Source organism: Lepus europaeus, chromosome 9, assembly GCF_033115175.1.
Source record: "Lepus europaeus isolate LE1 chromosome 9, mLepTim1.pri, whole genome shotgun sequence".
Lineage (NCBI taxonomy): Eukaryota > Metazoa > Chordata > Mammalia > Lagomorpha > Leporidae > Lepus > Lepus europaeus.
Window position 1 is genome coordinate 79337803 of NC_084835.1, and position 26636 is coordinate 79364438.

At 36.5% G+C, this 26636-nt stretch overlaps 1 protein-coding gene across 2 annotated transcripts in view; it reads right to left on the reverse strand.

Annotated features, from left to right (window-relative positions):
* Nucleotides 1-7597: 7597 nt before the first annotated feature.
* DSC1 (desmocollin 1) overlaps nucleotides 7598-26636 on the reverse strand; it is a 29207-nt gene continuing 10168 nt past the window's right edge. The window contains exons 6-16 of one of the 2 annotated variants that reach the window (XM_062200252.1): nucleotides 25567-25711; nucleotides 23663-23829; nucleotides 22411-22545; nucleotides 20153-20338; nucleotides 18314-18573; nucleotides 18020-18162; nucleotides 12455-12667; nucleotides 11799-12041; nucleotides 10260-10381; nucleotides 8671-8925; nucleotides 7598-7792 (exon numbers count right to left, since the gene is read on the reverse strand). In XM_062200252.1, coding sequence (XP_062056236.1) covers nucleotides 7598-7792; nucleotides 8671-8925; nucleotides 10260-10381; nucleotides 11799-12041; nucleotides 12455-12667; nucleotides 18020-18162; nucleotides 18314-18573; nucleotides 20153-20338; nucleotides 22411-22545; nucleotides 23663-23829; nucleotides 25567-25711 — 2064 coding nt within the window. Of the gene's footprint in view, nucleotides 7793-7884; nucleotides 7921-8670; nucleotides 8926-10259; nucleotides 10382-11798; nucleotides 12042-12454; nucleotides 12668-18019; nucleotides 18163-18313; nucleotides 18574-20152; nucleotides 20339-22410; nucleotides 22546-23662; nucleotides 23830-25566; nucleotides 25712-26636 lie in introns of those variants that run through there. The other variant, XM_062200253.1, reaches the window with a different exon arrangement.

Sequence of the window (26636 nt, forward strand, 5' to 3'; positions counted from 1 at the left end):
ATCCCATATGGGTGCCCGGTTCTAGTCCCGGCTGCCCCTCTTCCAGTCCAGCTCTCTGCTGTGGCCCGAAAGGGCAGTGGAGGATGGCCCAAGTGTTTGGGCTCCTGCACCCACATGGGAGACCAGGAAGAAGCACCTGGCTCCTGGCTTCGGATCGGCGCAGCGCCAGCCATTGTGGCCATTTGGGGAGTGAACTAACGGAAGGAAGACCTTTCTCTGTGTCTCTTTCTCTCACTGTCTATAACTCTACCTGTCAAATAAAAATAATAAATAAAAGCATACAAAACATGCACTCAGTTTAAAGGTGTGTGTATTTAAGGAAGATGTTTTCATTTAAATTTTTAATTTAATGCAACAATTAAATATTCAATACCATGTATCTAAATAAACACCCTTCCAAGCACAGGAATTAGGGAGAATATAGTGAGTATAGTACTATTCTTGCATTAAATAATATCACAATTTGGTTGATAACAGCAACAAATAAAATTCATTTTTGAGTTGAAAGAGAAGTTAATGAGCTTCATGACTTGATGAAGATCACATGGCAAGTTAATAAAATAATCCAGTGTTTTCAATAACTTCTTATGAAGTTGGGGCTTTGACTTTAGAGGGGATAGACTGTTTTTTTTTTATGAATATCTGTTTTCTTAATTAATTAATCTATTTATTTGAGAGGCAGAGTTACAGACACAGAAAGGAAGAGACAAAGAGAAAGGTCTTCCACCTGCTGGTTCATTCCCTAGACGGCTGCAATGGCCAGATCTGAGCCTATCTGAAGCCAGGAGCCATGGGCTTCTTCCAGGTCTCCCATGTGGGTACAGGGACCCAAGCACTTGGGCCATCCTCTGCTGCTTTCCCAGGCCATAGCAGAGAGCTGGATCAGAAGTGGAGCAGCCGGGACTTGAACTGGCACCCACATGGGATGCTGGCATTACAGGCGGAGGCTTGGCCCACTAAGTCACCAGTGATGGCCAGAGGTGAGTGTTTTCAACTGACCTATTATTATATCCTTGTTGATAACCATAAAATAATTAATATCCCCCTTTGCTTGGAAGCCAATCAGAGAAAACTGGAATATCTTCAAAGTTCACCGTTTTTTTTTTGGTTTTTTTTTTGTTTTGTTTTGTTTTGTTTTTAATTTGACAGAGTTAGTGAGAGAGAGACAGAGAGAAAGGTCTTCCTTCTGTTGGTTCACCCCTCAAATGGCCTCTAGGGTCAGCGCTATGCCAATCCGAAGCCAGGAGCCAGGTGCTTCCTCCTGGTCTCCCATGCGGGTGCAGGGCCCAAGCACCTGGGCCATCCTCCACTGCCCTCCTGGGTCACAGCAGAGAGCTGGACTGGAAGAGGAGCAACCGGGACAAGAACCCGGCACCCATATGGGATGCCAGCGCCACAGGCGGAGAATTAGCCAAGTGAGCCATGGCGTTGGCCCCTACCATTTTGAACTCTTAAGTCAAAGCAAATGAGTTCTCACAACAAATTAACTTCATTGTATTGTGACTTTGATTTAGAAAATGATTTCCATCCCCTCTCTGTTTTCTTCCTACGTCACATTAGGTATTTATATATATATAACGAAAAACTCATTTATATGACACAAACACACAGTGGTCTGTTCACTCACTTGAGTAAGTTTAGAGGCAGGAAGTCCAGGCCAGGGTGGTAACTCACAGTTACTGAAGGTCCAGCCTCTGCAAATCTTTATGTTCCACCATCCTCAGCACATCGACTCCAATCTGAAGCTCACAAAATGGCCACCTGAGCACCAGGCATCACATCTATGTTCTAGTTATCATGAAATAAAATCAAGGGAAGGAAAAGAGAAGAAGAGGAGGAAAGGAGGGGAGAGTAGAGGGGAGGGGAGGGGAGGAGAGGAAAAGAAAAGAAAAAGTATCTTCTAGGTGAATCAGCTCCCTTAGAGACTCCTACTCAGAAGTTTCACACACAGCATTTTGGCTTGCTTCTCTTGGGCCAGAATTTAGGACATATTCACAAACTTAGTTCAGGAGGGTTGGGAACAACGCTCTCTAAGCCAGACACGTAGCCACTCTGAGAAAGAACAAGGTTAGGCAAGGCTGGTAGACTGACACATAGCCACTCTGAATGTAATCAGAGCTCCATCTCTGAGAAAGAACAATGTTAGGCAAGGCTGGTAGACAGCCAGCATCTCTGCCACGATCTCTGAGCTATCGAGCAACGTGTCTGTCAGGAGCCAGTGTTTACCTCTTCTTTAACTTGAAACATATCTAATGTTGGAACATTAACATTAAATTAATATTTCAGTGTAATGACTGATACCGTCTGTAGTTAATAATTGTTTCCTATATTCTATCTTAACTTTATAGTATTATGTAATAATTATTGTAATGCTAAATTAGCATTACATTAAAATACTGAAATTACTCTGAAAATGTGTCTCAGTTTTCTTCTGTGTGACTTCCAGTCAAAAAGAAGCAATCATGGAAGACTGGGGTTACTAAATAAAAATAACTGGTTCTGACAACTTCTTAGTCACACCTATAAAGTCAGCCGCTTCAGCCAAACTAGAAATTTTGAAAGATCTATGGTGATAAACCAGCTCAGTATTGAATGATTCTATCAGGACACCTGCTAGCCGAAATGATCAGAAAATATTTGCTTAAACTACCCAAGGATGTTCAATTTGGTTTTTAAACATAATTTGATAAATCTGCTGCACAGACTTAATCAAAACTAGTGAGATTTTGTTGAAATTTTTTTTCTTAATTATGAGTTAACAGGATACATTTGGCAAGTACAGTGGCAATGGAAATGCCTTTATCTAAATTTAGCCACATCCTGTGTCATTGCACACCCTCCAATATATGATAAGTACAAAGTTTATCAAAGAGGCCATTAGCCAGGTACACAAGAATTTGCAGTGAGGGCTTGCTGCTGTCTGCGTGGTGACATGTGGTCTTGAACTGGGGTCACCAGCTGGGCAAGGACACACTTCCACACCAAGTGGTAGGGGATAAACCTGCTGCCTGAGGCTACCTGTGTTGCTCGCTCTAACTCCATTGTTCACCTCTTGGTTTTTGCTGCCTTTCCTGATGCCTAATGTCTTATGTGGAATTTATGAAAGTTTCACGTGTGTGCAAATCGCCTGGCGAATCTTGAAAAAGGGCAGATTCTGAATTAATCAGTATGAGGAGGGGCCTGCGAATCCACTTTCCTAACAAGCTCTAGGGTGAAGCCCTTGCTGGGACCCGGCAGGCAACACTGTCAAAGAACTTGTGCTGGATTGAAGGATGTAATAAGCAGAGGCATCCTCAAGCTTTGTCATACAGCAGACACAATGGAGGAGATTGTTCACACAGGTTGCTGGCTCTCATGCTCAGAATTTCCTAATTCAGCCTATCTGGGCCAGGGACCCAAGAATTTGCATTTCCAATAAGCTCCCAGATAACGCTGATTGTTTTGGTCCAGTAATCACATTTCAAGAGCCATTAAATCAGGATTTTAGTAGGGATGACCAAGAGGTGAGAAATACAGTAGACACACCTACCTTCTGTAGGAGACCTACTATGGATAGAAGGTCTTTATGAACTTGGGTTTCAAGGGAGGCTGGATTTTATATATGTCATCCACTTTTTAATTCCTAATTTTCTGTATATTTTAGGAAATGAAAAGTGAAATGAGGAAATATTATCATTTCTAATTTGGATTAGAGGGCTTTTTTTAAGTTTTTCTCGAACTTTACATGATAGAAAATAACTGTACGTGAATTCTAGGTAAAACCTTATATATTTCAAATGAAGCTTTGGAACTTCTTTATAGTGTTAAAATTCCATGTTACACCATTCTAAATTCCTCAAGCATGGATAAACAAAACTGTAAAATTGCAAGTATTAAGTGTTGCATACTGAAAATTAAATTTTAAAAATTCTGAAATCCGAGGCCAGTGCTGTGGCTCAGCTGGTTAAAACCCGTATGACGCCACTTGGTGTTTCAGCTGCTCCACTTCACATCCAGCTCCCTGCTAGTGTGCCTGGGAAAGCAGCAGAGGATGGCCCAAGTGCTTGGGCCCTGCAACCCACTCAAGAGACCTGGAAGAAGCTCCTGGCTCCTGGCTTCGTCCTGGCCCAGCTCCAGTAGTTGCAGCCTTTTGGTGAGTGAACCAGTAAATGGAAGAACTCTGTCTTTCCTCTCTTTCTGTAACTCTGTCTTTCCAATAAATGATTACATTTTTTAAAAAAGAATTAAAATAAATTCCGAAATCTCACCTATGCTCAGATAAAATACGGAACAGAGAAATGTAGCATTTGTTTTTAGTTGTTTTTGTTCCCCTATCCTCAGGGAATAAACATCTAACTCTGTAGACTGGTTTGTCAAAGGACATTTTGTTCCCATCAATCAAAAAACTTACTTTAAAAAGGAATCATTTTAAAATGATTTATCATCACAAAATATATAATAAATGCACTTCACACACTTGTTTTCATAAATGCTTGTTATAGACTTAAATTCATGTGCTTATATATAAATATATATTTGAAACTATTTGCTATTATCTTATTGACGGTAAAGATTTGAGGTAATATAAGCATGGTTTTATTTTTTATATTTATACAAACACTTTCTTGTCCAATAGATATTCATTTTATTGGGCTGTACAAAATATGCAAAAGTCTATCCATTCTTAGTAATGTTTTTCTGCTTTACTTTTTTTTCCATTTAGCTACATAAGTAGAAAGACAAAGGCAATATCTGGCAACATATAATGTTTTTTCAGATTTATTAGGCAAAGCACAAAAAAGGGACTAAGAAAATACAACAAAATGTATTGGATATTTTATTATCCTAATTTGACTTAGGATTTTCAGTTAGTATAACTAACATACTATTAAAAGGGACTTAGCTTTTCTGTGATAACAAGTCTCAAGTTTAAAACATCTAAATTTTTATGATTTTTATTTATATGAAAGGCATAACAGCAGAGAGAGAGAGAGAGAGAAAGGGAGAGATCTACTTTCTACTGGTTCATTCGCCAAATGCTCATAACTGTTGAGTCTGGGCATGCCCAAAGTCAGGAACCAGGAACTCCATTTGGGTTTCCCATATAGGTACAGGAACCCAAGTACTTGAGCCATCATTTTCTGTGTCTCAGGAAGCACGTTAGCAAGAAGCTGGATAGGAAGTAGAACTGGGACTTAAATCCAAGCAACCAAGCCCTCCAGGGTCAGATGCGGGTGTCCTAAGCAGTGGCTTAAATGGCTGCACCCCAATGCCCTTGCCACAATGCCCATTCCAAAATACCTATCTTGAGCTTTTTTCAGGTGACATAGCATATGACATTTTCTACAATTAAACATATGCAAAGATGTTAAGTTTTATAAATTTCATAGGTACAGGAGGAATTAAAAGTTCAGTGAGGTTAGAAAGTGTTCTATGAAGTTCACTTATAAATATTACTTAGGTATCCCATTTTCATATGAATTGTTTGAGATCTGGATCAAGACAAAGAAAATAGAATTTTTATTTTACTATAAATTTATAAAAGTTATTCATAGCTATTAAATCATTAATTGATAATCAACTGACAATTAACTGATATGAAATAAATCCACAAAATGCAATGTTTTATTGAACTGAATTTATAAATAGTCTAGTGGAGTTTCATAAATTTAATTATTCATATAATTAACATTTAATTTGGGGTATAAACAGAGAATGACTGAGTTGCATAAGTAAATCAAAAAACAGTCCTACTTTCTCCATGAGATAAATTTTAATAATATTTTGGAAACATTTTAAGTAGCCAAAACTGCTTAACACAAATTCATTTCCCATACTTTCTAATATTTGTAGAGGTTTTTCTCTTGCTTACCAAGAAATCTACCTTTGGACATGAATTGTACTTTTACATTGATATAAATTTTCTTTTTCATACTTAAAGCAAGCATAAGAAAAAAACATGAAGACAAACATATGAGCTAATATTTGGCTAATGATTTTTAAATCCTCAGAAGACATTCCATATCTACATTTAAAATCATAACTTATTATGATATATTTCCAATTTTATAATATTTTAAAATTGCAAAACTAGCATCATTGTCAGAGTAATGTGCATATCAAAAAACAGAAATTGCAGTATCATCCTCAAATTATCTTACAATGGCTATAAAATCATACATTACGGGTAGCTTAGAAAATAAAATCCAAATTATTAAAACTACTTTTTTTTTCTTGCATTACCCAACTCATGTGAGGAAATACCTTTTACTAGAAATTTTACCTGAGAATAAGACTAAGACTAAACACAAAATGTTTTTTAAAACTCATTTTTTTCAACAGCTAACTAGTTAATAGGCTAAAAAATATAACCTTTGTCTGAATCAGAAATTGTCATGTGATGTATGCTATTATTGCTTATAAATTTGTAGTTTGCCACAAATGGCTAAAAAAAGATATTACTTAAATGTGTAATTATTTTGAGATTAGGTGCTTTGACTACAGAGTAATTTATTTGCTCATCTGTTTTTTCACTTGAGCATCACTGAGTAAATGTTTGGTCAGTGTTGATGTGATAGATACCAATTTTTTAACATACATATGCCAGACACCATTTCTGATATCTATTTTTAAAACTAATTACAACTGTAGACAAAGTATTAAGTCCCAGTATAGATGACAGCTCAGTTTTTGGTCTATTGCTTAATTCTTGTGTATTAGGGTTCCAGCCTAATGCCTTCAGGGTGAAAGTTACACAACTGATGGGCCAGCATCAAACTAGAGTGCATGTTCTTGCCAAGCTATTTATAATTTTAGATGTTACCGACCAAACAAAACACAGTTATGAGTCCAGGCTAACCCATGAGCATCAGAGTTGCCATTCTTTTGCTGGAAATCGTCTCATGCATTCCTTGGCAAATCTCTGCTGCTCAAGCTGCAGGGACCTTATTCTAGTCCTTGTCTTTCCAACAGTTCTAGAAGCTGTAAGGAGCTGATAAGTTACCCACATGGGCAGAGACCCCAGGACCGAGCTCCTGAAGGAAATCCATACTGGGAGCACCCTCCCTAAGGAGTGAAAAATGTAGTAAGAAATGAGCTTTTTTCTTTCTTTTTCTTTTTTTTTTTCAAACAAACTGAAGACTGCACTTAGGAATAATTGAAATTCCTTTTAAAGACAAGTAGAGAGAAAGCAATTCTCTGGCACCCAGCAAAAGATTTCTAAAAGCACAATTCTCCTCAAGATTTTGAAGAAAATATTTAACTTACCCATCTATAAGGAAAATTCATTTTCAATGAGCTCCACTATACCCAGCTCGCCTACATTCTCTTCCCAGTACACAGGAGTTCAAATAGCAGGTACAAGACAGCACGCAGTCGCACAAAGGTAGTATATACATGCATGTAAAGGAAAATTAACAAATGCAGCCTTAATTTCCAAAGAGACTCCAAGTGATGTCAGACAAGGAGCATTTAGGGAAACCTCATACTTACAGTATCTTACTGTGTACATGACACAAAATTTATCTCCAAAAAACAGTAGCAGATGCTGCTATTGTTTACATCCAATAAACCCTGAAGTTTGTATTTGTAGATGGTGCTGTATTAAAAGGCACAGTTATCACTTTGCACACGTCTTTGCTAATGTCCTAAATTTGGGTTCCAGATGATCCAGAAACTCCAGGCCTTCTTCTTCCTGCCCATCACTGCAGCAGCCCACGGAGCCGGCCACAGACCCCTTGCCTTCATAGTTGTACGAACGCACGTAGTCCGCTGAGTGTTTATGCTCCTCATCTTGGCCACACAAATACACCTTCTGTTTAGAAAAAGAGCACAGTTTATTATTTTTTTAAAAAACACCTAAACATATTAGCATAAAAATGATGTCTTTGATTTACCTTTTACTGTTTAATTTTTAATCAGAGTGTGTCCTCTAATGGATTCCTACACATAAAAAATGCACATGATTGGTCTGAATTATATTCACTCATAAACGATATCAAATAAATAAATGCTCCTAGTGAACACAGTTATGAATATTAAGGTGACACATATATAACTAGCTTACAATTTCCCATTTGAACATAAAAATGTGTGTACTTGAAATTGACCTCTGTAAATTCTTCAACTATTTGGGGGAACCCAATATAAGCTTATTGGGAAACCAATGTAAGGTTCTTATGCTTATATACTATCATATAGTCATAATAGTGTAATATATTAAACTGCCTAATATCAAATTATTCTGATTAATCTGAACCCCCCCTCAAAAAAAAATCAATGAGCTTAACAATCTATCTGTTTGATTTTGATAGCTAGGACTTCATAACCACATAGAGAATTCAAGCTCACTGAAAAGTATTTATAATTTATATCTGTTCACTACCCTCTATTTCACTCCTGGTGGTTTTTCCGGTAATTTCCAAGGAAGAAGCCATCCATCTTTTATCCTTCATAAACACATCTACATATGACACTCCTAGGTAAAATTTTGAAAGTCATATTTTAAAAATCAAACTTTAAAATTAAATCATCTTGCTTTTTGGTCTTGAATCTGAGTTCCATGTCTATTATAATTCAACATGACAAAGGTGATATGTTCTAGGTGCACAGGGAATGAAATAGTTGGGAAATCCGATTCATAAATAGAGCTCAACTTTCACATAACAGAAACTTGAAAACATTGGAACTTACTTCACCAAGCCGAGGTTGGGTGAAGCTCTGCCAGTCCGTGTATGCATATCTGCCAGTGTCCATCATTCCTTGCCCTGCTCCTTTGCTGGACTCTAAGGTCTGATGTCCACCTCCTTTGCTGGAATCCAAAGTGTAGCCTCCTTTGACCATCTCAAAACTTTGCTGTGTTTTGATTCCCTGGCCCCCAAGGGTACCAACAGACATGCTTGTGTCACAAATGTTGGACGTCTGTGTGGGGAGCCTAATGTTTGCTTCCTAAAAATAAAGTTAGAGCTATAAAATGAATGAATCAAATTAAAACTAGCAATACACTTTCATTTCTTCCTTATCAGAGGCAAATCAGTTAGCTGCTCTCCCTCAGTTCCCATATGCAAAATTGGGATAATGTAACCAGGACACAAGTGCTGTGAGTTAAACTGAGTTCTCCTAAAATTTCATGTTGATGTCCTAACTCCCAGTACCTCAGATTGTGACCTTGTCATTATATAATTTCATATATAATTATATATATATATATATATATCAGGTAAGATCAAACTATTCTGAATTAATGTCATTCCTTACAAAAAGCGGAAATTTGGACACAGACTTTAACACAAGGACAATGTAATGTGACGATTTGATTTATGCTGCCATAATCAAGCACTATCAAGCTGGAGAGAGACCTGGAGCAGATCCTTCTCTGGTGCCTCAGAGGGAGCAACTCCCAGCCAACTTCTTAGTCTCGCCTTTCTAAGTCTCCAGAACTGTGTGTTTGTTTCCAGTCACTCAGTTGGTTATGGCAGCCTTTGAAACTGATACAACAGGATTGTAAATTCATTTAAATGAATTAAAACATGCAGGTCCGGGACAGGCATCTGGCCCAGTAGATAAGAAGTCACTGGTTAGGATGCCTGCAGCCAAAAATAGAGAGCCTGGTTGTGAGTCCCTGCCCCCTGACTCCAGCTTTCTGCTAATGAAAACCCTGAGAGGCAGTAGGTAACGGAGACCTGGGTTGAATTCAGGCTTCCACCTCAGAGAGGCCATTTGGGAGCAGACCAGGAGGTTGGAGTGCTGTGTGTGTGTGTGAGTGTGTGTGTGAGTGTGCCTTTCAGCCTCTCTTTAAATAAATAAATAAATAAATAAATAAATAAATAAATAAATTTTTTGGGCCAGTGTTGTGTGACAGTGAGTTAAGCTATCATTGTGACACTGCCATTCCTTATTGAAATGCCAGTTCATGTCCCAGCTGCTCTGCTTCCCCATCCAGCCTCTTGTTAATGCTCCTATGAAAGCAATGGATGACGCCCCTGACACCCTTATGGGAGACCTAGATGGATTTCCTGACTTTAGCCTGGCCCAGACGTGGCTGTTCTAGGCATCTGGGATGTGACCCAGTGTAAGAAGATTTCTTCTCTCTCTCCATCTCTGCCACTCTGCCTTTTGAATAAATAAACAAATCTTAAAAAGCAAAATTTGCACTTGGAACTCTGTGGCATAAAAAGTCTGGATGAACATCAACTATTATTATTTTTGCTATTATTATGTAATCCTCAAACAGTCATCACTGGATCACCAGATAACTCAAAGGGAAATGAAATCCTATTTACCATCACTTCTTCTCCAGGTCCTTCAGTATTCGATACAATTAAATTTTGCTGGGCTACATCTTCTGGAAAACATTTCTTTACTGTTCTCTGAGCAGTGACACAGAAACATGTAAACAGAATACCTAAAAATAAAAAAAGAGATTGATGTAAGAGAGTGTTCATTTTCACTGTAGTATATATCAAATCATTTGATTATATGATTTTTTAAACACGTTGCATAGATTTTTAAGTTTATATCATAAATTGAGATCTCTTTAGATCATAAAATTTAAAATAGAATTTTTAAAAAATGCATTAGTAAGATTAATAATAGCTCTTGGCCCAGCTCCAAAATTAACTTATATGTGTCTCTCATTTCTTCAACATTGAAGAGGCAACTTTATTTGACTAAAATCTCAGATAGTATTATTGGTATTAAATTCATATGGTAACACTTTAAAAAAAAAGGCTGAGAGAACAACAAAACAAAAAGCATTACACATAAAGATACGAGAAAGGCAATTACATAAAATGGGTGTTTAGTTTTGAAAGTGTACATAAATTTATATAATACTAGTAGAAGCTTGCAGTTGAAACTCTAATGAATGAATTAAAGCACAGTAGACCACGGGGAAACAGAGAGAGAGAAAGAGAGGGAGCAGTCTGGGCAACATTTCTAATATTTTTCCATCTTCAGAAAAGCAACTTGCAAAATGCAAAAATCTTGGATCCCTGGGGCCAGCACGGTGGCGCAGTAGGTTAATTCTCCGCCTGCCGTGCTAGCATCCCAAATGGGCGCCAGTTCTAGTCCCAGCTGCTTCTCTTCCAATCCAGCTCTCTGCTATGGCCTGGGAAAACAGTAGAAGATGGCCCAAATGCTTGAGCCCCTACACCTGCTTGGGAGACCTGGAAGGAGCTCCTGGCTCCTGGCTTCGGATTAGTGCAGCTCCCACCATTGCGGAGATCTTGGGAGTGAACCAGCGGAAGGAAGATCTTTCTGTCTCTACCTCTCACTGTCTGTAACTCTACCTCTCAAATAAATAAATAAAATAAAATAAATAAATCTTGGCTCCCTTGTGCATCACTTTCCCTTGATAGTATCATAAGACCATTTTCTACTTGTTGGAATCTTCTAAAGATAAATGCTAAATCACTTTGTTAATAATAATAGAGCATAAACATCTAAACAAATTTAAAACTACCTATTTTCATTCTTTTTATATTTATATGCATTCCCTATATAAGCTAGATCTTGAAAAACTATAATATTTTATAGGGGAGACAATCTTCATAACTTTATCCTTTATCTTCAACTTACACATGAAAAAATGAGTCCAAAAAAAGGAAAATTATTGACTCAGCCATTTGAATTTTACTTTAAATAATTTTATCTGCTCTTAGTGATATACTTATTCAATGACATGGGATCCCAAGTCTTAAAGTAGATAGAAGAATTTGAAAAGGACACATTCACCAAAGGCTATCAATGTCATTAAAGAAAAGAACTGCCATATTGTTTTTCTAAACAGATACTATTTCAGCAAGCACAGGAATACTTACATAACAACAGTGCAGATCCCAAAGCCATGGAAAGAATGGCCCATTTTCCAAGTATTACATTTGATGGTTTAACATCTCTCTGACTTTTAACATCCATCCTACACTCAGATGGAATAGTGCAATCACATACTTTCACTGATAACACATGTTTTGCAGCAAAACCATGCCTGTCTTGTATTTGAATAGGCACGAAATAATAGTTATAATCTAGATTTTGCCGTTCACGAAGGATAGCACGTTTACCTAGAGGGAAAATGATAGAGAAAATGTATATTGATATGATCTTTCAGTGGGAATATTATTCCTCTTTGATATTCTTAGGGAGAAATTAAATAGAATAAAGACTCCTTTTTCTGTCTTAAAAATTATCTTGACTTTTCAGAAAAAATAATTAATATCATTTTAGACTTACATTAGACTATTCTGTATCTTACAGGTTATTCAAATATTCACTGAAAATGAATGTATATGTTTCCTTAAAAGATATTCAGAACAAGAGACTAACCTTACTACAAACATATTTTAAGGTATTACCCTAAAATGAATGCATATTTCCTAAAATGAATGTGTATTTATTACAATGAACTACAGTGAAAATAAAGCTCATCAGGCATGTTGAGTTCATATTGATTACAAAATTTAACAGAATTACTTACCATCTTTTGATTCTAAAGTCCAAAGTTTGTTGGCAGAATTATCCAGAAAGAATTGAAAAGGTGGGCCATTTTCTGGCGCATCTGGGTCTACGGGTTCTAGAACAGCAAAATCCTTTTCGTGACGACAGATGGTCACGTCTTTATCGATTTGTGGTGGATGATCATTAAAATCTTCCAAAAGAACTACTAATGTCCCAGTGCAGGAACGGCCAACTAAGATAAAATAAACGTAGGTTGTTTCGTCACTTAAAATTTATTTTTGGCAATTTACATTATACACAGATGACATCTGCTTTCTGCTAGCTGCCTGAAATCAGTTTGGACACTTGTTTCCCAAATCTCTACAGGATTAGTTCAAAATAGTGACACAGTACACTTCCTTGAGGACTGATGGTTGGATCTGATGATTCCTTCAGTTGTTTTCCAAAGCTAAAAGGTATGAGGTTATGAGGATCGTCACTACAAAATAGCCTGTTGGACACAAAACTGATTCTTACATCTTTCTGGGGAGCACACATGATTCATCCTTAGAGTATAAAGACTCTACATTTGTTCATCTGTCATCTTCTTAGCGGCTGCTACTTTTGATCACGTATTCTCCACTGAAAACTTGTCAAGTTTCTCATCAAACCCTCTTGGCACTCTCCTTCCTGTTTGCTTGGGTACATTCTGTTGTCCTTGCAACACTAATGCCGTCTCTTCATGAAACTGCCTGCAACCTCTAGAGTCAGTGGTGGCCATGTTTTCCTTTGTTTCCTCAGAACACTGTGCTCATACCTTGACTAGCACATATTATCTGTTCATCACCACTATTATTTACCTAAGACTTCACATGTAAGTCTCAATAAATATTTTTAATTAAAATAATGCCTACTGAGGCTGGCATGGAAAAGCAGGTTAAGTCACCAAGCAGGTTAAGCTGCCACTTGAAATGCCTGCATTCTCTATCACAGTGTCAGTTCAAATCCTGGCTATTCCACTTTCAATCTGGTTCCCTGCTAAGGTCCCTGGGAAGCAGGGGATAATGGACAAAGTATTTGAGTTCCTGCCACCCATGGGGGAGACTCCCAGATGGAGTTCCTGACTCCTGGCTTCAGGCTGGCCCAACCTTGGCTATTTCAGCTACTTGGGGAGTGAACTAGCTGATGGAATCTCTCTCTTTCTCTCTCTCTCTTTTCCCCACCCCTTTCTGTTTCTTCCTCTGTGTAAATATATCTTTAAAGTAGTGCCCATTACTTTTGTTTAAGAGATAATGAAGTTCAAAACATGTTCAAATTCTACCATTTGTGATAATAAACTGCTGTAAATAGCATAATTTCAAAACTGAAATAAACAAAAATTGATTGTGTAATTTCTCATTTATATAAATGCTGGTCTAATTTTTGAAATACATATGTTGAATTTATCATAAAGACTATTAAAATTACATGCAAATTCAATCCACTTTTCCTTTAGTTTAAAATAGTCTTTAAATCACATAATAAATATCACGTAGTGTATTTTAAGGAAGTTTGTTTCTGTTGAGTAACTAGAAAACAAATTTATTCAAAATAATTTTTTATAAAATAACTATCTATTTTAAAACTGTTCTATCTGAACAAGTTTCAAAATATCTAAAAATAAAGAAGTAATACAACTATGAAGAAAAGAAAGTGTAATAACATAAATATTTTGAGACTGACAGAAAATTGTTAGTAAAGATAAACACAAGTAACTTCCTAATGAGCAAACTAAGAAAATTAATGTGAAAAAGAAGCTTTTGCAAGTAAAATGTTTAGTTACAGATACTATACATGAGTTGATATGAATACTATGAATTTACCTTTAAAATTTAAGTAGAGATTCTTTTTATGTCAAGATAGAAATCATAGTTTAAAAATCTAATGAAAATACATCAACCAAGGGAAAGCAAATCAGGTTCATTTAGTTTTACATTCAACCAGCATTTATCACATAACATTATCATCTATCTCAATTTTGTTTTATTTGGTCTATAAAATTAGAATGAAAGATTCTGAGCATTATTTAAAATGGATGACAAGCCAGAACTGAAAATAATGTCTTAGAAGAACATTTCCAAAACTACAAAATGTTGACAGTAAATCTTTTTTTTTTAAAGATTTTTATTCATTTGAAAGGCAGAGTCCCAGAGAGCCGAGAGAGAGAGAGAGAGAGAGAGAGAGAGAGAGGTGTTTCCATCTGTTGTTGGTTCACCCCCCAGGTGGCGGCAATGGCCAGAGCTGCACCAGTCTGAAGCCAGGAGCTAGGAGCCTTGGGCCCTCCTTCACTGCTTTCCCAGGCCATAGCAGAAACCTGGATAGGAAGTGGAGCAGCCGGGACTCGACCAGTGCCCACATGGGATGCTGGCACTGCATGCGACAGCTTTACCTGCTACGCCACAGCACCAGCCCCAGTAAATTTTCAACTTTGCTTCCAGAAAATAGAGCCCAAAATAAGGAACACCTCAACAACAGGGATTCTGGGAAACAAAAGTTCTCCTCTGCTGCTTGAATGTTTCCAGTAACCAGAAGCTTATTGTGTTATGTATCAGCCCTCTGCATGTACACAGTTACTTAATTAATTGTTAGGAGGACTTTAGGTTCTTTCCTATTAAGCTACAACATGCCTGATAATAATTTCTTACAATTCAGTCATGGCTCTTTGAATTGTTCACACAAAATATTTACCACTTCCACCTGGTAACTCTTGAACCATGGTTATTTTAAGAAAATTCATTTCACAGAAGCCAAAAATAGGACTGCATTTTGTAATGTTTAAACTCAATTTCCCATATTAGATCCAATTGTTCCAAGTGCCACGTGCCTCTGGGATTGTAAAGCTCTTTGTAGTGAATCATAACCTGATTCCGGAGGTTCACTGAGCTCTCAAACAGAGCAATGTTAATTATTAGTACATGCATAAAATAAGCATAGGCCAAATTCTGTGCTAGATATTTGGTGAAGGAACTGTCTACCATATAAAGGAACCCTTTTACAAAATTGAGCTCACAAACTACTTAGAACAGAATGTACATGAGAAATCATGGAAGTACTCTTTCGTGGAGAAAACTCATCACTTGCTATATTAGCACATTATTCCCAGTGCAGAAGTGCTGAAAAGTTACAGAGAGAAGAACTGAATGAAGACTAGTTGGAATTATAACAGAAATTGTCGTTGCCATTCACTTGAAATGTTTAAGGCAACTGAATTTCAAATAGGAGGAAGGATGTCATTCTAGGGAGAAGGTATGTTCAACAGTGCTGTTGAAATTGACAGCAGGGAAACCAGCCTGACTGACCAACAAGATTAACACAAGAAGCACAAGGAGGTAAGTAGGATTCTAAGAAAGATAAAATTCCTAAATCATCATCCACAAATGTTTGTGATCATCAGAACAATGTGTCCACACACATACACACACTTGATCTTCATGAAGTTCACAGAAAACATGTGTTGTGGAAAAACAATTTATGGATTTCAATTTTTTCAGTAAAATAATCTTGTATTTTTATTTCCATTTTTCACAGACTTTTAAAATTGCCCTCATATTAGGACTTTTGGGAAAAGTTTAAAAAATAGTTGATCTGGGGCCGGTGCTATGGGTTTGGGGTATAACTGCTGCCTGCAGTGCCGGCATCCTATATGGGCACCGGTTCAGGTCCTAGCTGTTCCATTGCTGATCAAGCTCTCTGCTACGGCCTGGCCCAAGTCCTTGGGTCCCTGCACCCACATGGGAGACCTGGAGGAAGCTCCTGGCTACTGACTTCAAATTGGTCCAGCTGTTTCAGCCATCTAGGGAGTGAACCAGCAGATGGAAGACCTCTCTCTCTCTCTCTCTCTCTCTCTCTGCCTATGCTTCTTGGTAATTCTGCCTTCCAAATAAATAAATATTTAAAAAACATAGCTGATCCATTCACTAATTAGGATGTGCAGCACAGTATTCCCATCCCAAGGGAATGGAAAAAGGCTGAATAAGAAAAAAAAAATCCTGAATGGGCAGGTTTATGTATGAATCACCCTGTCTTTCCTGTATGAATTGTAAGCAGCTGAAATATTCATTGATTTAACCTTTTATTTCTCTTTTAGTAAATTTGGCTCTTGCTTTAAAATTACAGAAAAAAGTAGGGGCAAAATAACTGAAAAAATATTCCCTGTATTTCATTATTAAAATGTCAAGGGAAAAATGAATAAACATGAAAACTTTCACTGCTAACTTTCAACTTCTGCTAATTTCCATGGGGTTGGGTGTGTATTTGCTCCTATATTCACCAATTCCTTCTAAAGAAATTCAATGATTCTACAGAGGAAGCATTGCTGTATCAGTTAGCTCATGTGGAACATGACGTGTAGTTAAGAACAGTGGAAATCTTGGATTAGGAAAACAGCAAAAACAATGGGCTCTGTTACTAAAGCCCAAATTCATTTACCTTTATTACTAATATAAATTTGCCTCAAATGAGTAAGTATGTAATTGGTATGATGAAATAAGACAGTTTAACTTCCATATATTTTGTTTTAATCTCTACTTTGTATATTTTTTAAATGTAGACATTAATATAGTAGTATGTGTGTATAAATAAACATACTGGGGCCAGCGCTGCGGCACAGTGGGTTAAAGCCCTGGCCTGAAGCACTGGCATCCCATATGGGCACTGGTTCTAGTCCTGGCTGCTCCTCTTCCAATCCAGCTCTCTGCTATGGCCTGGGAAAGCAGTAGAAGATGGCCCAAGTCCTTGGGCCCCTGCACCCATGTGGGAGACCCTGAAGAAGCTCCTGGCTCCTGGCTTCAGATCGGCACAGCTTTGACCATTGCGGCCATCTGGGGAGTGAACCAGTGGGTGGAAGACCTCTCTCTCTGTCTTTATCTCTCTCTGTAACTCTGCCTTTCAAATAAATAAAATAAATCTTAAAAAAAATGCAACTTTAACAAATGAATATTTATAAACATACATTTAAACATATTACAATTGGTTTACTGAGAAGAGTGTGTGTTCAAAAGTATGTGTTCGAGATCATTAATTTGCTGTATTTGAGGACAATAGATTCTGGAATCAACTTTGAAGAGAGATTCAAACCATAGTAAAACAGTTATAAGAAATGGTTTGATCATTTCTTTGGGAAGTAGATAAATTCATTTTTAATGAATAATTTATCATTCATTAAGAGATGCTGAAAAGAATCCTATATTGAACCCAATTGTTTTGTGTGGGCTGAATCATTTCAACAGATTCAAATCATAAAAATCTAAACTTGTTGTTCTAGTAAAAGGTGAAAGGTTATACACGAACTTGTTCTTCTGAATAAAACAATAATCCTTGGGTACGACACCATTTTCTCAGCAGAAATCAAATATGGGTCTTAAAACTTAGACATTGGCCATTTGCTACCTGGTAGTTTTGTGTTAGTGATAAACTGGGGCCTAAATTAGCTGTTCTCCAATACAATAAGCAGTAACAACGCAAACACTGCATTAAGTTTTGATCTGGAAATAAACAGATTGTATCCCAAGGTTTCCTTAAAAAGCTACCTTATGTTTATATTTTATTTCTAGAAAATGGCACTCACCTGCATCCATCGCAACTACTGAAACATTATATTGGTTGTTTTTGACAAATTTTGATTCTCGATCTAGTTCTTTTAAAGTTCGTAAGTCGCCAGTGTTCTCATTAATTTCAAACCAGTTATCTTCGTCTCCTACCTTCTGATACCTAATTTTTAAAAACAAAATGTAAATGAGAAAATCAAAGAAGCAGCATAAATCTTAAAAATTTTCATTTCAAAAAATATATCCAAGTTTCTTAAATTTAAAATCAATTCCTGTCCCAATTAAAATTAAAGATCTTTTCACAAAGTCATTACCTTAAGCCCTCACCACTGTGTGTTTCTGGGTCTAGTGCTTTGTATCCAAGGAGTTCCTTGCCAGCTGGGAGGCCATCTTTACTCTGAATAACTTTCACTGGTGGCTGGCACTCAGGGCCTTCATCACTGTCTTTAATGTTCACAGTGACAGTTGTAGTACACATCGTGGGAGGTTGTGAGTTTGCTGCTTTAGAGAATTGTGCTTCATTAAGTACACCAATTTGCAAAATAACTTGGCGACTGACTTCATAGTTCAATGGCTGTTCAATAAACATACTTTAGTCAATATACATTATTATGTAGAAGATTTATGACGATGATGTCAAGTTTAAATAGAAAAGGATTACCATTTTTACATTTCAAATGTTGTCAAACCTTGGTGCTAACATAGTTCAAGACATTTAGCTTCCTAAAGCAACATCGTCAAATGCAAAATTGTTGATTGCAAATTATTTAAGATTCAACCAATTTTTTTCTCTTCACTTTTTTGGAAGCTCCTGTTTTCATTTTTTATTACAATTTTAAATATTAATTGAAATTAAGGAAAACGGCTGCAAGGATAATGTTTTGTCAAACTTTGTTTTAAATCTTTGTGAAACAAATCAAGATAAATTGTATATTACTATAGTTTTAGAGATTTTTTGACTAATTTATTTATTTTTTACATATTTATTTATTTATTTGAAAGGCAAGGTTATATAGAGAGAAGGAGACACAGAGAGAGATAGAGATCTTTCATCCACTGATTCACTCCCCAAATGACTACTGTGGCCAAGGGTAGGCCAGGCTGAAGCCAGGAGCCAGGAGGTTCTCCCAGGTCTCCCTTATGGGTACAGGGGCCCAGGGACCATTTTCTGCTGCTTTCCCAGGTGTAGTAGCAGGGACTTGAACTGGCGCCCATATGGGATGCCAGCACTACAGGCCACGGCCTACATAATGCCAACCCCTGTGCTTATTCAAAAATGCATATGAATGAAGTTGTACATTGTTTAATTTGGGTTTTTTTAGATCTTGCCTATTTTCCTATTGGACTATGATCTTTTAACTTTTTATTTGTAGAACTCTATTTAGTAGTGCTATCAAGCATTTGATTATAATGTAATTTAAAATATGCTCTCAAAAAATAATACATAAAATATTAAGTTAAAAAAAGATTCCATGACATTATAAGGGCCACCAGGGATGATAATAATAATAATAATAACAAGTAGATATTTGGCTTTAATAAAGCAGTTGCTCTGAGTATCTGAGTCAAGAAAGAATGATATTTAACATCACATTTGCAAAGCATTTTGATTTGGATATGCTTAGTTCCTGATCAAACTGCTCAGTCCTATACTGGATGATTAGAAATAATCCTGAAACAATAGTGAAATAGTGAAGAAAAGCAAAGGAAAAAATCTAGAATCCCCCCTCTTCCATCTCCCCACAGAGAAAAGCAAAAAGAAAGGGAAAAAGACGTTTTCTAAAAATCATGTCAGGAAATAGTTTCTGGATAAAACTTCTAAGATCTTAAGTTAGGGAAGGCTGTGGATAGGACTCAAGATAGGAATCAGTGAGTGTCTAAAATTTCTTATAAAGTTAATATCTGATTGAATATTCAATATTCATCTAATTTGTTTTTCTCATATTTATAACAATGAGTTTTGTACCTGATATGACTTTTCTCTAAGAAAAAATGAGGCTAAAATAATAGAACAAAAGATTTTATGTAAGTCAATCTAGGTCATGGCAGTATCCCATTGCACTCTTCTATTCCATATGTACAAGAATTACTTTAGTATCAATGTGCAAACATAAGTTAAAATGGTTTAAAGGATAGCCTGATTGTATTTTTACCTTGACAACACATAAGACTGCTTCGTTTGTATTTGGATCTGTGCTGATTTTGAAATTCCCATTTTCATTTCCCTGTAGGATTGTATATACAGCCTTTGAGTGAGGAGTGTTTGGCAAATCCTTGTCGTGTACCGACATTCGTAAAATCTCAACATCAATTCTGTTTTCTTCTACTTCTGTAGTATACTGAAAAAGAAAAGGACTCTTGTTACAACAAAAGTATAGTTTTAACATGTAAAATTGTATCTAAAGAAAAAATAAAGCAAAGTGATATAGAAATATGCAATTACATATTGGGAAAGAATTTATAAATTTAATGTAGTTTTTTTCCTCTTCTTCTAAACTGCTCTTTCAAATCTTCTCCATTCATAAGAGCTACTTAGATCTTAACTTCTGAACTCTGAGATTTTCCCACTCATTCTGGCCCTTAAATTTGTCTCTTCTCTGAACTTCTACAATATTCAGAGTGTATCTCCTTTTTCTAGACATAGTAAGCACTTAATGAATGATTAAACATTATGGATTATTATAACATCCATTGATTTCTTACTAATGACTAGTTTATAAACCAATCTTTTTACTTATTTTTGATTCACTCATAAACACTTTAAGGGAAAAGATTTCTCTTTTTAGAGAATTGTTTAAGATTTATTTATTCATTTGAAAGTCAGAATTACAGAGAGAGAGGGAAAGAAAGAAATAGGTGGGAAGGGAGGGAGGGAGAGAGAGAGAGAGAGAGAGATCTTCCATCCACTGGTTCCCTCTCCAGATGGCTGCAACAGCCAGTACTGGGCCAGGTTGAAGCCAAGAACAAGGAGCTTCATCTTAGTCTCCCATGTGGGAGGCAAGGGCCCTAGCATTTGTGCCATCTTCTGCTGCTTTTCTGAGGCCATTAGTAGACAGTTGGTTTAGAAGTGGAGCAGCCAGGACATGAACGGGAGTCCATATTGGATGCTGACATCACAGGCAGCAGCTATACCTGCTATGCCACAATGCTGATTTGCCTTTCTGGAGAAAGTAAACCATAGCCGCCACCCCCCCCCCCCCCCAACAGACACAAAATGTGATCACTGAAGCATAAGATGTTAAAAGACTAAAGAAAGTCATAAATCAGAATCTGCTAGATAAAAGATGAATTTATAGAAGAATGACAATGACTGGAGAATAATGGTTCTAGATTTGAATCCTAATGACTTCTTGTACATGGTCTTTATGAATGAGATCTTAGGTTACTTAACAGATATTTAATTTCTTCATATGAAACATAGGATAAAACATGTTCTCACACAGAGTAGGGATGAATGCAGAAACTTTGTGAACATGCCTGTCACCAGGCTTGCATGGTTTTCCTTCTTTGACATGAACTCTGTTATAGATTAATGAAAAAAAAATGGAAAGCTACTCATTAAAAGTTCAGGAGACAAGAATCATTTTCTGGAAGTTAACAACATATACTTTTCTTTCATTGTTTACTGCCCAAAGGACAGTTTGCTCAAATATGAATCAAGGGTGGTGGTGGGCCAGCCTACACTAATGACCCCACAGCATAGGATATAAAGCTAGTCCCTTTTTCATTTTAATAAGTTGAAGTTTAAAGGATATCAGAGAGAAGATCTTTTCTTCTTCGGCTTATAAAATAATTTAAGTCCAAGGAATCTGATACTAGAGCTTAGCAGCAAAGAAAACACTGAACTATGAACTGTGTCAAAGACAAAAATGCCCTATGGTAGCTGATAGCATGACTACCTTCCTACAATCCAGAAATAACTGACATTTCAATTACTCCTACAGAAGTTTCCTCTTCCCTTTGTTATTTGAAATTGTAGCTATATACACCAAAATGTGTGCCTTTACAGAGCTACCTTACTCTAGATTTTTATTTATTTATTTGAGAGGTTGAGCCACAGACAGTGAGAGGGAAAGACAGAAAAAAAGGTCTTCCTTTTGCTGGTTCACTCCCCAAATGGCTGCAATGGCCAGATCTGCGCCAATCTGAAGCCAGGAGCCAGGTGCTTCCTCCCAGTCTCCCATGTGGGTGTAGGGGTCCAAGGACCTGGGCCATCCTCCACTGCTTTCCCAGGCCACAGCAGAGAGTTGGATTGGAAGAGAATCAGCCGGAACTAGAACTGGTGCCCATATGGGATGCTGGCGCTGCAGGAGGAGGATTAACCTACTGCGCCACAGTGCCAGCCCCTGTTTTTTTTTTTTTTTAAAGAAAAAAATTGAACCTAGAGAAATGAACATAGAGATGTACTCACAGAAGTTTCTGTGAAATATGGTGAATTGTCATTTTCATCCTCAAGTGAAATAGTAACTGTTCCTGTATTACATAAACCAAAAGGTTGACCCCCCATGTCTCGAACTTCCATTACTAATTGGTAAGTATCACAATTCTGAAAAAAAACAAAAAAACAAAAAAAAGGAAAACGGGTGCATTGATGAACTATTCCATTTTTTCTACCTTGCAATTTTCATAGCTTCTGTTCAGATAATGATTATTTCACATACATTCTTTCAAAAATGTATTTTTTAAAAAACACTACAAATACAAGAGATTAGCCAATCAATACTGTAGGAACTGATGTGTCCAGTATATTTCAAAATTTAAAATTATAATATTCATAATAGCCAAACATTAAGAGAAACCAACATACTCTTTAATAGGTAAATGGATAAATTAGCATTTCCACGAGAAGTAATATTATTCAATACTAAAATGAAGTGAGCTAATAAGCCATAAAATGACAAGGAGGTAATTTAAATGTATATTGCTCAAGTGAAAGAAACCTTTCTGAAAAGTCTATAGACTGTATTATTTCAGCTACTTGATACTCTGCAAAAGGTAAAACTGGGGAGACACTAAAAAGGTCGGTGGTATTCAGCGACTGGAGAGAAAGAAGAGTGAGTAGGAAGGACATGGAGGATTTTCGGAGCAATGAAACTACCCTGTGTGATACAATAATGGTGGATACTGCCACTGTACAGTTTTTCCAGACCCATGGATTCTGCAGCACTGAGGGTGAAGCCCCATGTAAACTCTGGATTTCAGATGGTAATGCTATGTCAGTGTAGGTTCACCAATTGTCACAAACGTACGACTGTCATGCAGAACGTTGACTCTGGGGCAGCTGTGCCTTGGTGGAGTGGGGCATATATGGGGATCCTCTGTACTTTCTGTTCATTTTTCCTGTGAACCTACAAGTGCCCTAACAAGTAAAGTGCATCAATATTTAAAAATTACATATGATTATATAAAATAAAAGTAATATTTGCAAAACAAAAGTAAAATAGACTTCAAACAATTTTAGTATCAACACATCAAGTCAGGTCAATGAACTCAAGTGAAACCTTGATTAATACCTTGTACTTCCCCAACATCTCTGTGGGAAAAAAAGAAGTTTCCAGGGAAGTCCTAGCTACAACCTATGGAAGTTATACTTTCTCTTGGGAATTCAATATCCATTTAAACATAGTTTAATGTCTGGGAAATTAATAAATCAGTTTATTTACTTCTCTGTCCAGTAAAGGTGTGGTTGTAGTGATGACACCTGTATCTGGATGTACGGCGAAATGCTTTGGATGATCTGGGATTTGTTGTAGGATTTTATATTTCAGACGAGTGTGTAGAGTGTCAGGTTCATCATGGTCTATGGCAGTCACTTGTCCCACAGAAGTTCCTGTTTACATAAATACAATATTGTCAAAATTTTAAATCACAATATAATGAAGCTATAAACATAAATAAAATCAAGGCACTTATTTTCAAAATCTTAGTTTTATAGATAAGTTGAGGAATCTATAAATGAGCTCCAAACATCTCCAAGGCCTTCTTCCTTAACCTTCAATGAACCGGTTACTCTGAATAACATGATTTGCAGTCTACATCTACAAGAACAGTTCTCATCTTACACTTAGTAACAATAGTTCTCCAATTCTTTCTCCACAATGTACTGTCTCAGTTCATGCACTATTTTTGCATGATATTTTCTTTGTATACCTTCTCTCTTTTACACCCCATCACGATCATGTTAATTAGGAGAATAGTGCATGTTCTCAGGTGATAGCAAAGAAGGATTTTATACTTTTATATTTCAATAAAGATGCTGAGTTATTAATATATTCAGGTAATTGTTAACATATGGAATACACAAATATTCTGCAAGAGTCCAAGTATCCTTTGCATAAGCTTCAGGGCCCAGACATGAGAGTGTTAGGAATGTTGCTTTAACTATATACTTACTGTGAGAAGTCCATCTTACACATGCACACAGATTGCAACAGCTTAGGTTAAAATGAAAACTAATATCCATTGTTCATTTCATAAAGGCAATCAGAAAAACAATACTGACATAAAATTTTTAACAAAAATAGTGTTATACAAACATAGCCTGGAAAAGTCAAACTCTTCAAATTTCACATGTGTGTTAAAAACATTGCTTCACACCATAAAATGGACTTTTCTATAGCTTTGTTATATCACTCTATTTTCCTGGATTTAAAGGGAAAGTTCAGTTTTTCCTACATCTAATCTTTCACAAGTCCTTCAATAAATAATAAGCAATAAAACAAATAGTGAATAAATGAATGAATGAAAAAATAACCTCTCATTTTACTGGAAGACAAGATGGCTGTTGGCTTACCTGTAACTCTCTTGTCCTATGAATCCCAGGCTAATTCTTTTTATACTGAACAAGTGATTTCGTCCAATGGAAAAACTGAGCAACATTCTCTGTATTCCAGATTTTCTAAACATACATATGTAAACCAAATACCAATTTCAACAACAACCCCCTCCTACAGAGAATTGAGTCAAATAATTATTGCTAGAATTATAAAGTCATGGTATAAAATGGAAATATATGGAATTTTATTTTATTTTTTATTTTTTTACAGGCAGAGTTAGTGAGAGAGAGACAGAGACAGAGAAAGGTCTTCCTTTTTCCATTGGTTCACCCCCCCAAGTGGCCGCTACGACCGGCACGTTGCGCCCAGCGTGCTTCGCCAATCCGAAGCCAGGAGCCAGGTGCTTCGTCCTGGTCTGTCATGCTGGTGCAGGGCCCAAGGTCCTGGACCATCCTCCACTGCACTCCCAGGCCACAGCAGAGAGCTGGACTGGAAGAGGAACAACCGGGACAGAACCCGGGGTGCTGGTGCCGCAGGCGGAGGATTAGCCTAGTGAGCTGTGGAGCCGGCCTTGGAATTTTATTTAGAAACAGTCTTAAGAGTTCAGAGTAATCAAAGGTTATTGAGAACAAAGCCATGAAAATTCTATTTATAGTGGAAAAAACAATGTTTACATAATCAGAAATACCAAAAAAGGAATGAAATGCACTGACATTAAACCATTTAAATTATAATGCTTAATGAACTATCAAATAGTTTTCATATCGTAACACTATAAAATGAGAACTTACCAGATCGGCAATTTTCAGGAACGCTAAAGACTGTCAATTTGTTTTCAAAATATGGAGCATTATCATTGTCATCTTCAACTTTGAAAAACAAGGGGAGTGGATACTCGAGTACATAGCCATCTGGGGTTATTGCATAGGCATAGACCTGAAAGGAATAAAAGCCATCAGCTTCTTCTCAAATGATAAATTACACACACAAATATACCTAGTGGTGAAGGAAAATGTAACATTTTAAAAAATCATGAAGATTTGTTAATTATCTCTTTAGATTACAATTGTCCTCAGGCATAGTCCTAGACTTACTGATATTTGCATTCCTGAAATACCTAATAGAGTAACACAGAGCCCTACATTAGGTACATCTTCAGTAAATATCCTATTTTTTTTTCATTCAGTTCCACCCATTTTTTTTCTTATTAGGAAAGCATTCCTTAAGTTTGCCCTCTGTAAAAAATTGTCATAAGGTTTATATTATACATCTTTTAATAGATTCTTTCCCCTCATGACAGTGGCATTAAAACATCTCTTTACCTAAACTAAGTCTACCCTTCCTTCCTTAATTTACAGTGTTGCATTTTCTCTTCAATGAAAATGAAGTTCATTTGTATCCAACCATGCTATCACTTGTAGTTTGAACTATTTCACATTCTACTAATTTGGGTGAATGATTTCATTTCAGGCTAAATCCTGGCTTTATCTTTTGCTAATAGTGAGTCAAGTATCTCCAAAATATGTCATAATTGAATCATTATTATAAACAACATAATCTAAACTAGGAATGTAGTTTGAATTGAAATAATTGAATTGAAAGCATAGCCAAACTCTTTAGGAAAATACACTTATGTTCATAAAATAGAGTAATTACTTAGAAGTAGTTTCTTATTTAGTCATTAAAACAACACTTAAGCTCTTTGAAAGCAATGGTTTGCATACTAGTTCTAATTGCTCTGCATTAAAAGCAACAGCAATATACTTAAATGCTGCTATAATAAGATTAATAAAGAATATGATTAATCATATTTTAGCTAGGTTACAAGAGTGCTATTTAAATGCCATGTGTGCGTTACTGT